The sequence below is a fragment of the Pelobates fuscus genome, chromosome 3 (assembly GCF_036172605.1).
Source record: "Pelobates fuscus isolate aPelFus1 chromosome 3, aPelFus1.pri, whole genome shotgun sequence".
NCBI lineage: Eukaryota > Metazoa > Chordata > Amphibia > Anura > Pelobatidae > Pelobates > Pelobates fuscus.
The window spans coordinates 230,094,428-230,107,324 of NC_086319.1; the positions used below are offsets into that span (position 1 = coordinate 230,094,428).

At 40.3% G+C, this 12,897-nt stretch overlaps 1 protein-coding gene across 1 annotated transcript in view; it reads right to left on the minus strand.

The window, feature by feature from the left end:
• The window catches only part of SEMA3E (semaphorin 3E), a 152,836-nt gene extending 146,071 nt beyond the window's left edge, over positions 1-6,765 (minus strand). Inside the window, exon 1 of the mRNA XM_063448190.1 lies at positions 6,144-6,765. Within this exon, the coding sequence (XP_063304260.1) occupies positions 6,144-6,246 (103 nt within the window). The 5' untranslated portion in view covers positions 6,247-6,765. The remainder of the gene's footprint in view (positions 1-6,143) is intronic.
• Between the last annotated feature and the right edge of the window lie 6,132 nt (positions 6,766-12,897).

Consider the following 12,897-nt stretch of genomic DNA (forward strand, 5'->3'; position numbering starts at 1 on the left):
TTAGCATTTGCCCATTTCCCCCTACTCTCCTTTTCATGTTAGTTTACTTAATATTTTCACCATTGGCAAAAGTAGATCAAAATGCTTAGAGCACATGCTTGAAACCAAATGTATTTATTTTAAATTCTTACACAGCAACGTTTTGTTTGCATTCTGGATCTCATATGGTTGAAGAACAGCCTAAATCTATATTTTTAAAATATGTGTTCTTTGTTATATCATATGTTGAAAAAGTAAAGACCAACGTGAGTCCCCAGAGTGGAAATAAACAGAAGTCTAACCATCCATGAATGGGATCATTGACTTTAGGATGTGGTGTAGAACAGTTGATGTGAAACAAATCTTCAGACCCAACAATGAATGGATTCAAATTGTGTCACCGGAACCCCCCTGGGTAGCAGGAGGCTTAAACATAATGTTATCACAATGCTGTGGATTGATGCATCCAATGTTTGATGGAAATAGGCACTGGCATATTTACCCAGATCAAACGATGTATCAGTCTGACACCAGTCAGTGGACTGAATATTAATGTGGCCAAAAATGTCATGGCATTAATATGAGCCTTACTACAGCTCAATGAACGTACTACTAGTAGAGGCAATACAAACTCATTCATTGCCATAGACCTAAGCATAAACATATTTTTGTTTCCTCTATGACACAAATGTTATCACCCTATCTGCTTATGCTTTCCTTTAAGATTTCGAGGGTTTAATCAATAAACTGGAACATTTAAAGAACTGACAAAGGAAAATCAATGTTTATGCCAAACATTGCAGAGCAAGTAAATAGCACAGCTGGATATTTTGTTATATTCAATGTGTAATTCCTTTGGCAATTCTTCTTAAGTCTCATTTTAGTGACCCTCTAGAGCAGGCTTCCCCAAACTCCGGCCCTCCAGATATTGCTGAACTATAACTCCCATGAGTCTATGAATTTAATAAACAGGCTGAGAATCATGGGAGTTTTAGTTCAGCAACATCTGGAGGGTCGGTGTTTGGGGAAGCCTGCTCTAGAGTTTGTCAATGTGTTCAGAATATAGCTGTGTTTAATGGCATGGTTAAAAGGGAAATCTAAGACTTAGAATCTGTACATCTTGCATACTGGTTGTGTTGCATCGAGTAGTTGTCAATTTGTCATCTCCCCTTCTTATGTGAAACTGTTTAGAAGTGGTTTGACAAAAAACAGCATTCTCTGCAGCACTTTGAGAGCGCTTCTTCTTCAGCCTTATTGATAATGAAGAATTAACACTTCTACATTTTCATGCACAGTTATTATATAAATTGTATAAATGTATTCTAACCTGAATGATAGTGATTGGCTGAGAAAGCTATGGCAGAGTTAGCTTAGCCTTGGTTTATCAATGTAATCCAGGTTGGATTTGCCTCTGGAGGCAGTGGGTGCTTTATTTTTTTTTATTTTATTTTTTTTGTTAAACCACTTCTAAATGAGATTTTAGGCAGTGTAACCCTTTCACTGGGCTGTAGTGGTTATGCTGCACATAGTGAACCTTTAATTTGTGCAGCAAGAGAATTAATACACATGCAATGTGCTGTTTACTAGTTTATTGTGGATTATTGTTCCTCCTCTGTCATGCTCATTTACATGTGGTAAAATGTAAACTGAGCAAGACTCTCCTATTCTATGGAATGCGGGTCAATGACTTATCCAAGATGTTGTGACCACATTTTTAGTTCATGAATTCTGTTATATGTATATTATTAATGAACCCCACCTAGGTCAATGTGAGTCCAGAACAGAAACACCCATGGGATGTTAGTTTAGCAGAAAAAAAATACTCAATTGTGATATCATTACAAGCATTGCAGGAACCGTTTGAGCATTTCTTATGTCAGTTATACAAGAAAGAAACATGCAGTGCAATGTTTACTTAAAAGGATAATTAAGATTGAATTATAATATTATATAAAGCAAAAGGGCAGCTGGCTTCCTGTATGTTGTGCTAAATACTCTAGCTATAGTTTTAAACCAATGATTTATGTGTCTGCAGTAAGTTGTATTAATTAATGGAACTCTCCTTATACTTTGAAATTGTTAAACATACTATTTGAGGCTGCATCCTTTACTGTGGATGCAACTGTTTCACTAGGACTAGATGCACACTTTGCTGGACTTGCCATTAATTCTGGAACACAAAAAGTAGAAAGTGTTGCTGCTCAGTGAAATTTTACTGAAGCTACTAGTTACAGAGTTACAGATAGCCTGCACGCAGTAGTCTTTATGATGCTTTTTGCCAGCTTGGAGATTATGAATTGTAATTTGTAATAGCTGATGTGTAATACCCAACAGAGCTATTTACTAAAATGCACATTTTCAGGCAAAACTGAGAATATTATCCAAGTCATCTATGCTTCCATTTCAGCTACTTTAGCTTTAAATTTGAAATTCACTTTGATTCCTGAAAATGTACGCTTTACTAATAACCCTGCATGTCTGCACTATTCCAGTAAGGCAATGCACAGTGATCAAAGGAATTAAATACACTATGATGCAGGTTTGTGCGGTTCATAACCCACACAAAACCCATCAATATTAATTGCAAGCTGCTTCAGAAATTAAAGTGGATTGCTTTTTTTTTTTTTTTTTTATTGTTTTTTGTAATAATACTTTTAAAAAATTGCCTTACCAAATAATGTATATCTGTTTATGAACATTTGTATGTTTTGATTTAGCTAGCTATGCTTATATAAACAGAAAGTTGCTCATGTAATTGGCAATGCCAAGATGTACTTTTAAACTGAAAGAAATGTGTAGACCTTCACAGGTACTGTCTGGCAATAGATGAAACATGTCTCACAATAATCTGCAAGCTGAAAGGCCACAGGCTACACAGTGTAAGATGAAGAATCAATAAATTTATTGTGGGGCAAAAGGACAAAAGAGAGAGACGTTTTGACCGTACGCCTAGGGTCAGCTACAAAGTAATTACCAATAAATGGCACAGCATTCATTTAAAGGGTATGTTCTCTCTGCAAAGTCATTTCATGTCACATAAACTATCAGTCTCGTCTCTTTTTTACATGAAGTTAAGAGGTGGAAATAAAGAGCATGCTTTTTGTATTATTATTTGTTTTAACTTAGTTGTTTTTTCCCCACAACAGTACTGAGAAATGATTCTGTATCATAAAAGAATCATGTCTTACTTCTAAATGTTTTCCATGAAACACGGCAAGGGACCTGAGGAAGGATGAGTAAAAGTTTAAAGTTTATTGTTTTTTTTTTAAATGCTTTTGACATTTACAGATAAAATAAAATGGTTTGTATAGAAGTTGTAACCAACGTTTAGAACATATATGGACCATATGACCTTTTTCAGTAGATGGAGTAAGACATATGTGACACATTCATCATGAATTTACATTGTTGCAATGCAGGATTAAGAGCAGTATGGACCTGAAGCTGATCACAAATACAAAATTAATCCATTCTTTAGGTAATGGGACACAGACGTTCTGTGTGCAATGAAATTGGAGAAGAGATAAGCCATTTCAATAAACAATGGGTCTAGGGCCTTTCCAGTTTTTAGTGAAGGCTCAGATCAGGTAAATACTATAGCTACTTCTACTTCAGAGAAAAGGCAGTGTTTACATTACTGCCTAGGAACACCTCTAGTGGCAGATACTCAGACGGCCATTAGAGGTGCTTCTTAGTCCAAATGCAGCACTGGCATTCAACATCTCCAGACTCTGCATGGAGATGTTAACCATAAATGCATTGATTCAATGAGGAGATGCTGGTTGGAGCAGCGCTGCATTTTGCCATGCATGTTCAACAGCCTCCCAATTCTTTCCTATGGGAAAGCATTGAATTGGCTGAGATCACAAGCCATAAAGGCAGAGCCAGTCACAGTGAGATCGGCATGGCGTGGGATAAAAGGTATGTTTAAAACTTTTTCAGAGCGATATGAGGGGTTCAATAGAGCTTACTGGTTTAACACTATAGTGCTAGGAATAAGTTTGCATTCCTGACACTATAGGGTTCCTTTAAAATCGTATCCAGCATTTCATGGCAGCAGCAGATCACAACCCCGAAAATCAAATGTCTTGAGCCTATTGCAAAGCATGGGCCTTTACATTCATCTGGCCGTGTATTGTTGAAAAAGCAAATTGAAAACACACAAACTCAACCAAACATCTAAACAGATGCATTTATATTGTGTCCCTAAGTGTATGATTTATTACCCGTGTGTATTACATACAATCTCTTCTTGTTTTGGCTCCAAGATATGAGATAATAACATATGATGAGGAACTTTAGGTAACCAGGTAAAGTATATAACAATCTGAAACAGCAAGCACCAAGGGAGTTTCTCATTAATATACAACAAATTGTACGTAATTAAGAATCTTGTTTTTGAAAGTTAAACGCGAAAATCTAAAAAGTCTCCACCTCACCTATAGCCTCACCAAATCTGCATGCAACGCTATGTAGTAAACTGCATGATGTAGCAACCTAGGCTGAAATATCCAACTGCATAGCTAACTTGAAAGATTTTTCCACATTTTGCACAAATTTTACATTTGAGATTCAAATCTATCACAGTTTTAAGTTCAGTAAATAAATGTCAGACTTGGAATCACCAAAGACATTGTTTAATGAATAACCATTTTATTGCAGTGTAACACTATTTTAATTATATTTCATCATATTTGGGTTAAAAAAAACACCTTTGCTATTTCAAAGCACAGAACAGTAAACTACACATATTCACACAGCTATTACTAATGAACAAACTTTTCTTACCACAACTAGTTTAGGAATGTTATAAATGTAATGAGGACTCGAATAAGTAAACAGTAGGACCATGAGGCATTTAAGGTAGACTTGCTAAGCGCATACCACTTCAATTAGAATAAACAGAGCAGCCATTAAAGATGAACAGATTCACTGCTCCAACATTTACTGCAGCCAAAAGATACACAAAGTGTTCACTAATTCACTTTTAATAGCAATCAAATTCACATTGCACGTTGTATGTATGCGAGTTCAAAATGTGTGTGACATAATTATTTCCCATTATGTTGGATTATAATCTGACAAATATTTTATTGCCAGTGATGAAATCCAAAGGACCATTTGTACTGAATCAAGGGCTGTTTTAAATACAAACAAGCAGGATGTCAGAGCAAATCTCTGCTCACTTCCTCAAAATATACCTAAGTACATGTGATCATACGAGTAGAACCGCTGTTGCTTAGTTTGTAGTCTCCTAGTTGCAAAATAATTACCTCAGAAAGTCACCGAGACTGGTTTTTTTTTCCCACTAATTGGAATTAATTCCCAAATGACACACCATACATAAATCTGAGTAATAGTTCCTATTTATATCTGAGGTGTAGCTTAATTCACAAAGTAGGTAACAGATACAGCTAGAATTACCGAGCTCTGGTTATTCACCACATTATTGACTGATTTGACAAGGGACATTTTCTTGGTACCTGTTTAGATACAGCCCATGATTAGTACAAATAAATGAACGTCTGCTTCCTGTTGCTTCACTAAAAGAAACACAAATTACCTGGTCCTGCACTAGACAGCTGCATTCCATTTCATTCAAGGTTTTGTTTAGCATTTGCACGGCCACTTGGCCAGGTGTTTTGCAATATCTGTCACATATCATAAAAGAAGCAAAATGTTTTGTTAATGTTGCTTGTAATCCTGTTAGTCTTGAGGGAGCCTGCAACACATCACTGAGCCCTGACCCCTCATGCACCCAAGAGCACATGCAATCTAACTACATCCTGCAAACTATTTTCTTTTAATAGAGCAAAAGCACATCACATACACGATTATGGGTGGAAACATTATCTTTTCAGATTTCATTATTTAAAAAGAAAAACATTGTTTTACTACTTTTAGCGCAAGCCTGGATTGGAAAGGGTTAACCCCCGATGTGTAGATGCAATACATGGTTTACGATTTCCAGTAAAATTTCGTAACACTCATACACCCTTAAGGGGGAAAAACATACTAGCATGCTGTAATAACCAGTTCTTAAAAATGATAATTTCACAATGATATCAGTTTAATCCCTGTCCTATTAAGCATTGTATGTTCTTCCTGTGGCATTACAAACAGCAGGTTGTGAGTTAAAGAGATATAGTTTGTAATTTTCTTACCTTTATATGATGCTCGAAGTCTTGGCTGCCTTGTGTCTAATGCCATAGAGGCCATTACATGAAGTCCATAGGTAAGCAATGCAGTGATCATGGTATATGCCATGGCTTCAAAACAGTTGGATGACTTCTTCTGCAACAGTTTTTACCTCCTCTGGTTGAGTTTAGAGAACAACTCTCTTTTCAGTTCTTTGGGAATTCCTTAGAGGAATCCGTCCCTTTTACATCCCAGCACACATTTCCTATTTGTCATGCTTCATTACAATATGTAAGCCAGAGCTAGTCTTACAATGATATTGGCTTATGGACTGTTAGTGCCCTGTCATTCCACAGTCTCACTGCCTGGTGATGTGTCTCCAGTGTTACGATGATCTTTTAGTAATGCAGTTTGCTTAGCAATACCAAGCACTCTCTCCACAGTCCACAGTCAGTTCAGAAAGCAATCTATTAAATGGAAAGAAAGGAAAAAAAACCTCCTCCTTCACTCTTAGGAAATCAGTCCCTGCTAAGACTTGCCAGACAGCCAGTTTTAATTCACCTTTCACCTTCGATAATTAGAAGCAAAAAGTAGCATTTCTGTTTAAAGTTGTTAAATCCACACAGCGGGGATGCTGGACTGTCAGGTCTGCAGGGTTTGTAGCTCTGAAGGATTAGGAAATGTTTTTACTACTTACAGTATGAGCCTGACAATTTCTCCTCCTTCAATCAGATGATGTACCTGGATCATTAACTGTTAGTGGTAAGAGCTTTACCTGGGCAAAGATTGTCAGAACAAAGTGTTTTGTAGATAAACATTAAAGATTGGGCATTGTTTTACTTACTTTGAAGTTACTTTGAAGTGTTCTGTGTTTGGGAAAATCATCTTCCCCTAATTACAGAGAGGTTGGGAGCATATGAGGACAGGAGTTATGGTGGTGGTTTGGTGGTTCATTTCCAGTTGCTGCTATATGCAGAAGATGTAGCAGTAGCATAAATAAACACACATGCATATATATATATATATATATATATATATATATATATATATATTTTTTTTTTTTTTTTTACCAAAAGTGATTTGCACCCAGGCAAGGACAAGACCAGGAGAGTGAGTGCTGGATCCACATGTACAGTGGCGTACTAAGGAGGGGCCTATCCGCCCCGGGTGCCACTCACTAGGGGGTTGGACGGGGCAGACTGTGTCGGGTCCTGGGTCACTGCCAGGTGCGATGACCCTCCTGTGCCCATCGCAGACACCAGTCTGTAGCTCCACAGTGTGCAGAGCTGCAGATCATGTGTCTAGCGAGATCTGATCAATTAGAGCAATGCCACGTGTTACCACGGCAACACTCTGACTGGGTCTTGCAAGATTCATGGTCTACAGCTCTGCAGAGTTGCAGGCCGGATTTTATGGCCACCAGACCACTAGGGAGCCCACCAGACCACCAGTGAATTGAGGTATTTAGTCAGTTCCCCCCTCTCCCCATCCCTCACACAATCATCACCCTCTCTCTCTCACATCACCCACCTCCCTCTCATCATAACCCCCCTTTTTTAATCATCACCCCCCATCCCTCACATCACCCCCTACCCTCTCATTATCACCCCCTCCCTCACACTATTATCCACTATAAAAGCACACACACTGCATCCACACACTGCATGCAATATACAAATCCACACTGCATTCACTATACAAACACACTACATACACTATACAAACACACACAGACACACACTTATACATGTGTGTTTGTGTATCTGTATGTGTCAGTGTGTGTATGTGTATCTGTTTGTCTGTGTATCTGTTTGTGTATCTGTATCAATGTGTCTGTATGTGTGTGTTTCTATCTGTATGTGTGTCTGTGCTTGTGTGTCTCTCTCGGTGTGTCTGTATGTGTGTGTGTCAGTGTCTGTATCTGTGTATGACTGTGTTTCTATGTAACTGCATGTGTGTACCTATGTGTCTGTAAATGTGTGCCAGTGTGTGTATATGTGAGTATATGTGTATATATGCATACATCTCAGCATTTTACCTATACTACATACAAATACAACCCTGCATCCAAATGTCAACACTTCATAAATACACACCACCATATTCAAAAACCACACTACAGAAAAATGCAATCAAATGCCAATACATGCAAACACACCCGTACATTCACTCGCACATACTCCATTCAAAAACATGCTTACATTCAAAGACACAAACACTGCTTGGTGCTAAATGCATTTAAAAAAAATACAAACACTGCCTGATGCTAAATACATTTTTTTTTTTTTTGAGCTGGGGGGGAGGGAGTGCCAAATATAGGATCTGCCTGGGTGCCAAAAGTTCCAGGTACGCCCCTGCACATTTACATATACAGGGATGCCATCGGACATTTTGGGGCCCAAGACGCGGCCCACCTCTGAGCACACATATGGGCCTGCCCACATGGCCCGTCCCCGAGTCCGCCTACATGGCTGCCTCCGAGCTCCCCCACAGGGACCATCCTAAGTCCACCCACAAGGATGAAGTGTGCGCACTGAATTTGGTGTGCGTATAGTGGATGTAGAATGTGTGTAGTGGATGCAAAGTGCTTGAGTAAAGTGTATGTGGTGTGTATGTTGTGGATGCAGTGGTTATAGTGGATGCAGATGTATGTTTGTGTTTATTAGATGCAGAGTGTGTTGTGTAGTGGGTAGAGGGCATGTTTGTATAGTGGATGTAGTGTGTATAGTGAATGCAGAGTGTGTGTTTGTGTAGTGGATGTATCCACTGGCATACATACCGCGGTTGCAGGGGTCACAGCTGCAACCGGGCCTGTCACTCCAGGGTGCCCAGCCGCCCTGCAGACCCCTTGTGACCCCTTGCGACCGGCTACGCGCCGTCATCTTTTGCGGCCCCTGGCCCGCACGGCAAACCGCTGGGGCCGCCGTCCAAGGGGTCCATCGGGTAGCCCATGCTGTTAGGGCCACCAGATGAAGATGGATTGTCAGGGGGCCTGGTCAGCGCTGCAGCGCTTCAACAGCACAACCGGGCCCCCTGTGATTACATCACACGCTGGGAGGAAGTGACTGCCCCAGTCACTCCTCCCAGCATACACAGAGCCCGCGTGGGAGGAAGCAGAGGAGGTAGTCAGAGTTGGAACTCTGATACCCATCAACCTGAGCCACCACTGGACTCCATGGAAAGTCACCCTCCTAGTACCTAAAAGGTAGAAAACAGAAGGGTGACTTAAACATTTTATGTGTGTGTTTGTTTGTATGTGTGTATGTGTTTTTGTATGTGTTTGTGTCTGTATGTATGTGTCTGTCTGTTTGTATGTGTCTGTCTGTTTGTCTGTCTGTATGTTTATGTGTATGTGTGTGTGTGTCTGTCTGTCTGTCTGTATGTGTGTATGTGTCTGTCTGTATGTAGAAACATAGAAACATAGAATGTGACGGCAGATAAGAACCATTTGGCCCATCTAGTCTGCCCAATTTTCTAAATACTTTCATTAGTCTCTGGCCTTATCTTATAGTTAGGATAGCCTTATGCCTATCCCACGCATGCTTAAACTCCTTTACTGTGTTAACCTCTACCGTGGGAAGGGCCCACAGATATGTATGTGTCTGTCTGTGTGTCTGTATGTATGTATGTGTGCCTGTCTGTTTGTATGTATGTATGTGTGTCATGTGTGTGTGTCTGTCTGTGTGTATGTGTATCTGTATGTATCTGTCTCTCTGTATGTGTCTATGTGTGTGTGTGTCTCTATGTATGTATGTGTGTGTATTTATGTGTGTGTGTCTGTCGGGGGGGAGTGGGGAGAAAAGGGCCCACGGATCAGTTTAGCACCGGGGCCCCATGGGTTGAGTGTATGCCACTGGATGTAATGTGTGTGTATAGTCAATGCAGAGTGCGTGTTTGTGTAGTGGATGTAGTGTGTTTATAGTAAATGCAGAGTGCGTGTTTGTGTAGTGGATGTAACGTGTGTATAGTGAATACAGAGTGCGTGTTTGTGTAGTGGATGAAGTGTGGGTATAGTGAATGCAGAGTGTGTGTTTGTGTAGTGGATGTAGAGTGTGTATAGTGACTACAGTGTATAGTGACTGCACAGTGTGTGTTTGTGTGGTGGATGCAGTGTGTATAGTGAATTTGGTGTGTGTGTTTGTGTGGTGAATGCAGTTTGTGTGTTTGTGTAGTAGATACTGTGTGTGTTTGTATGGTAAAATGCAGTTTGTTAGTTATTGTTAGTTATTGCTTGTGGCGGGACCGCTGCCTGTTCGTGAATTGCTATGTGTGATTCCCTGTGTTTCCACTGCGTTGTGTTATATTCCTGTGTTTTACCTGCTCCCCGTTCGGGAGAGCCAATACGAACAAGTTCCATTCGCCTCCTGAATGGGGACCACCACAAAACCTAATTTAGAATGTTGTCTTAGAACGTTCACACTTCGTAACGAGGTGTCAACACCACAAACCGCAAGGGAAGCCTCAGCGTGTGCTGACCCTGGGTGGCGGCCTGTTCGTTAAACGAACGCCATCTAGGGGGAGCATTTGTGGATTGCACATCCCCAGTGACCCTTGTAGTGTTCACACCAATCAATTAGAACATTGGCAACATAAGTGTGAAACCGCAAGGAAAGTAATTAATGAGTGCTTCCCTGGGTGGCCGCCGTTCTAATAAATGAACGGTGGCCAGGGGGAGCATTTATGTGGCAAAAGGAGACACTTCCCTTTCACCCAGGGACCCCACTAGCGGAAACGGTTACCGTTCTGGGGATCCCTGAGATTGGTGGGGACATTCTCTTGGGAACAATGGCAGTTTGGCAGGCTTTCTGCAGCTGGGAGTCACAAAGGCGGGAAACTTTCCCATGCTGGGACTCCCAGGTACAGAGGCCCATGGGATAAAGAGCCCCTGGTCCCTGGAGGTGGGAAACCCTGAGGATGGGTGGTGTGAACTGGGGACAAAGGGAGTGGAGTTCCTGTCAGACGCACAGGCCCCTGGGAGGGGGAGGACCCTGGGAGAAGGCATGGAGTGGCGGGAACAGGAGACAAAGGGATTGGGGTTTCCGGTTCCGCTATGCGACCCCCATCATGGTTGTCACAGCCTGATGTCAGCCCCGTATATATGTATCTCTGTATGCGGTGAACATTACCTCAGTGCTTAAACTTCTGTGTCAAAATATAAATGTACATTAACCTAAAAAAAAACATTATTTATTGATGAATAGGTTTTAAGTTTTCCTATTTTGAACTGCAGCCTGTATTTTTTTACATCTTTTTATCTGTATTACCTCTCCCCCTTTTTTTTTTTCTTCTCTTCTCCACATGCACAACACTTTATTTCCTTATTGAAAATAGTGTTTCACATCCGGATGAAAGATCCACGAGTGCACTTCATCATATATGATTTTATTCACAAATGTATTCTCTTTTTATGTTAAAATAAAAATAAAATTGAAATATCACATTGACATATGCAGACTCATAACTCAGTTCTTAGCTGAAGCACTTTTGGCAATGTCTTTTTAGGTATGATTCAACACGCTATGCATTACTGAATAGGTTCTACCATTTATCTCTGCAGATCTCCTCAAGCTCTGTCAGGTTGGATGGAGACCGTTCATAGACTGTTATTTTCAGATCTCTCCAGAGATATTTGATTGGTTTCAAGTCCAGGCTCTGGCTGAGCCACTCAAGGACATCCACAGAGTTGTCCCTAAGCCACTCTTGCATTGTCTTGGCTTTATGCTTAATGTCATTGTCCTGTTGGAAGGAGAATCTTTAGCCCAGTCTGAGGTTCTGAGCACTCTGGACCAGGATTTCTTTAAGGACATACATTTATTTTTCTGCATTCCGCTTTTCCTCAACTGTTTCCTCCCAGGCTTCCAGTCTTTACTTCTGAAATAAACCTATAAAGCATTATGATACCATCACCTTGCTTCACTTTAGAGATGGTGTTGCACAGGTTATATTTTAACACATTTGAAGCTTTCATGTGTCTTATAGTGAAGAGAGATTTCCATCTGGCTAATCTGCTATAAAAGCCAGATCAAAGGCATGTTACAATGTTAGTTGTCCTTCAGCAAGCTTCTCCCATCTCCACATTTGATCTCTGTAGGCCACCTAGAGTGAACACATGTTTTTGGTCACCTTTCTTTCAAAGGCCCCTCTTCCTCGATAGCTTAGTTTGGCTGGGCAGCCAGCACTAGGGAGTGTCCTGGTTGTTCCAAACTTATTCCATTTAAGAATTATGTGCAAAACGCCATTGTGCTCTTGGGAACCTTCAATGCAGCCAAAATGTTTTGTGGCTTTCCCCAAATCTGTGCATCAACACAACCATGTCTCAGAGTTCTTCAGGCAACTTATATGACCTCATGGCTTGACTTTTACTCCGATAAGCATTCACAACTATTAGACCTTACATAGACAGGTGTGTGCCTTTTCAAGATCATGTCCAATCCATTGAATGTGTCACATGTGGACTCCAATCAAATATCTCAAACATCTGAACTAAATTAATTTTTTTTTTCTTTTTACATTTGCAAAGTTTTTGAAATACAGTTTTGTGCTTTGTCCTCATGGGATATTGAGTGGTGTGGAAAATATGTATTTAACCCCTTAAGGACCAAACTTCTGGAATAAAAGGGAATCATGACATGTCACACATGTCATGTGTCCTTAAGGGGTTAAAGCAATGCAGCATAAGGGATAAACAGCACAGACTGTAATGTATCTTTTTATATCATAATATGTCATAATTATTTTTAATTAATCTCAGATTGGAGCCCCCTCCTGTCTGTGGTGTTT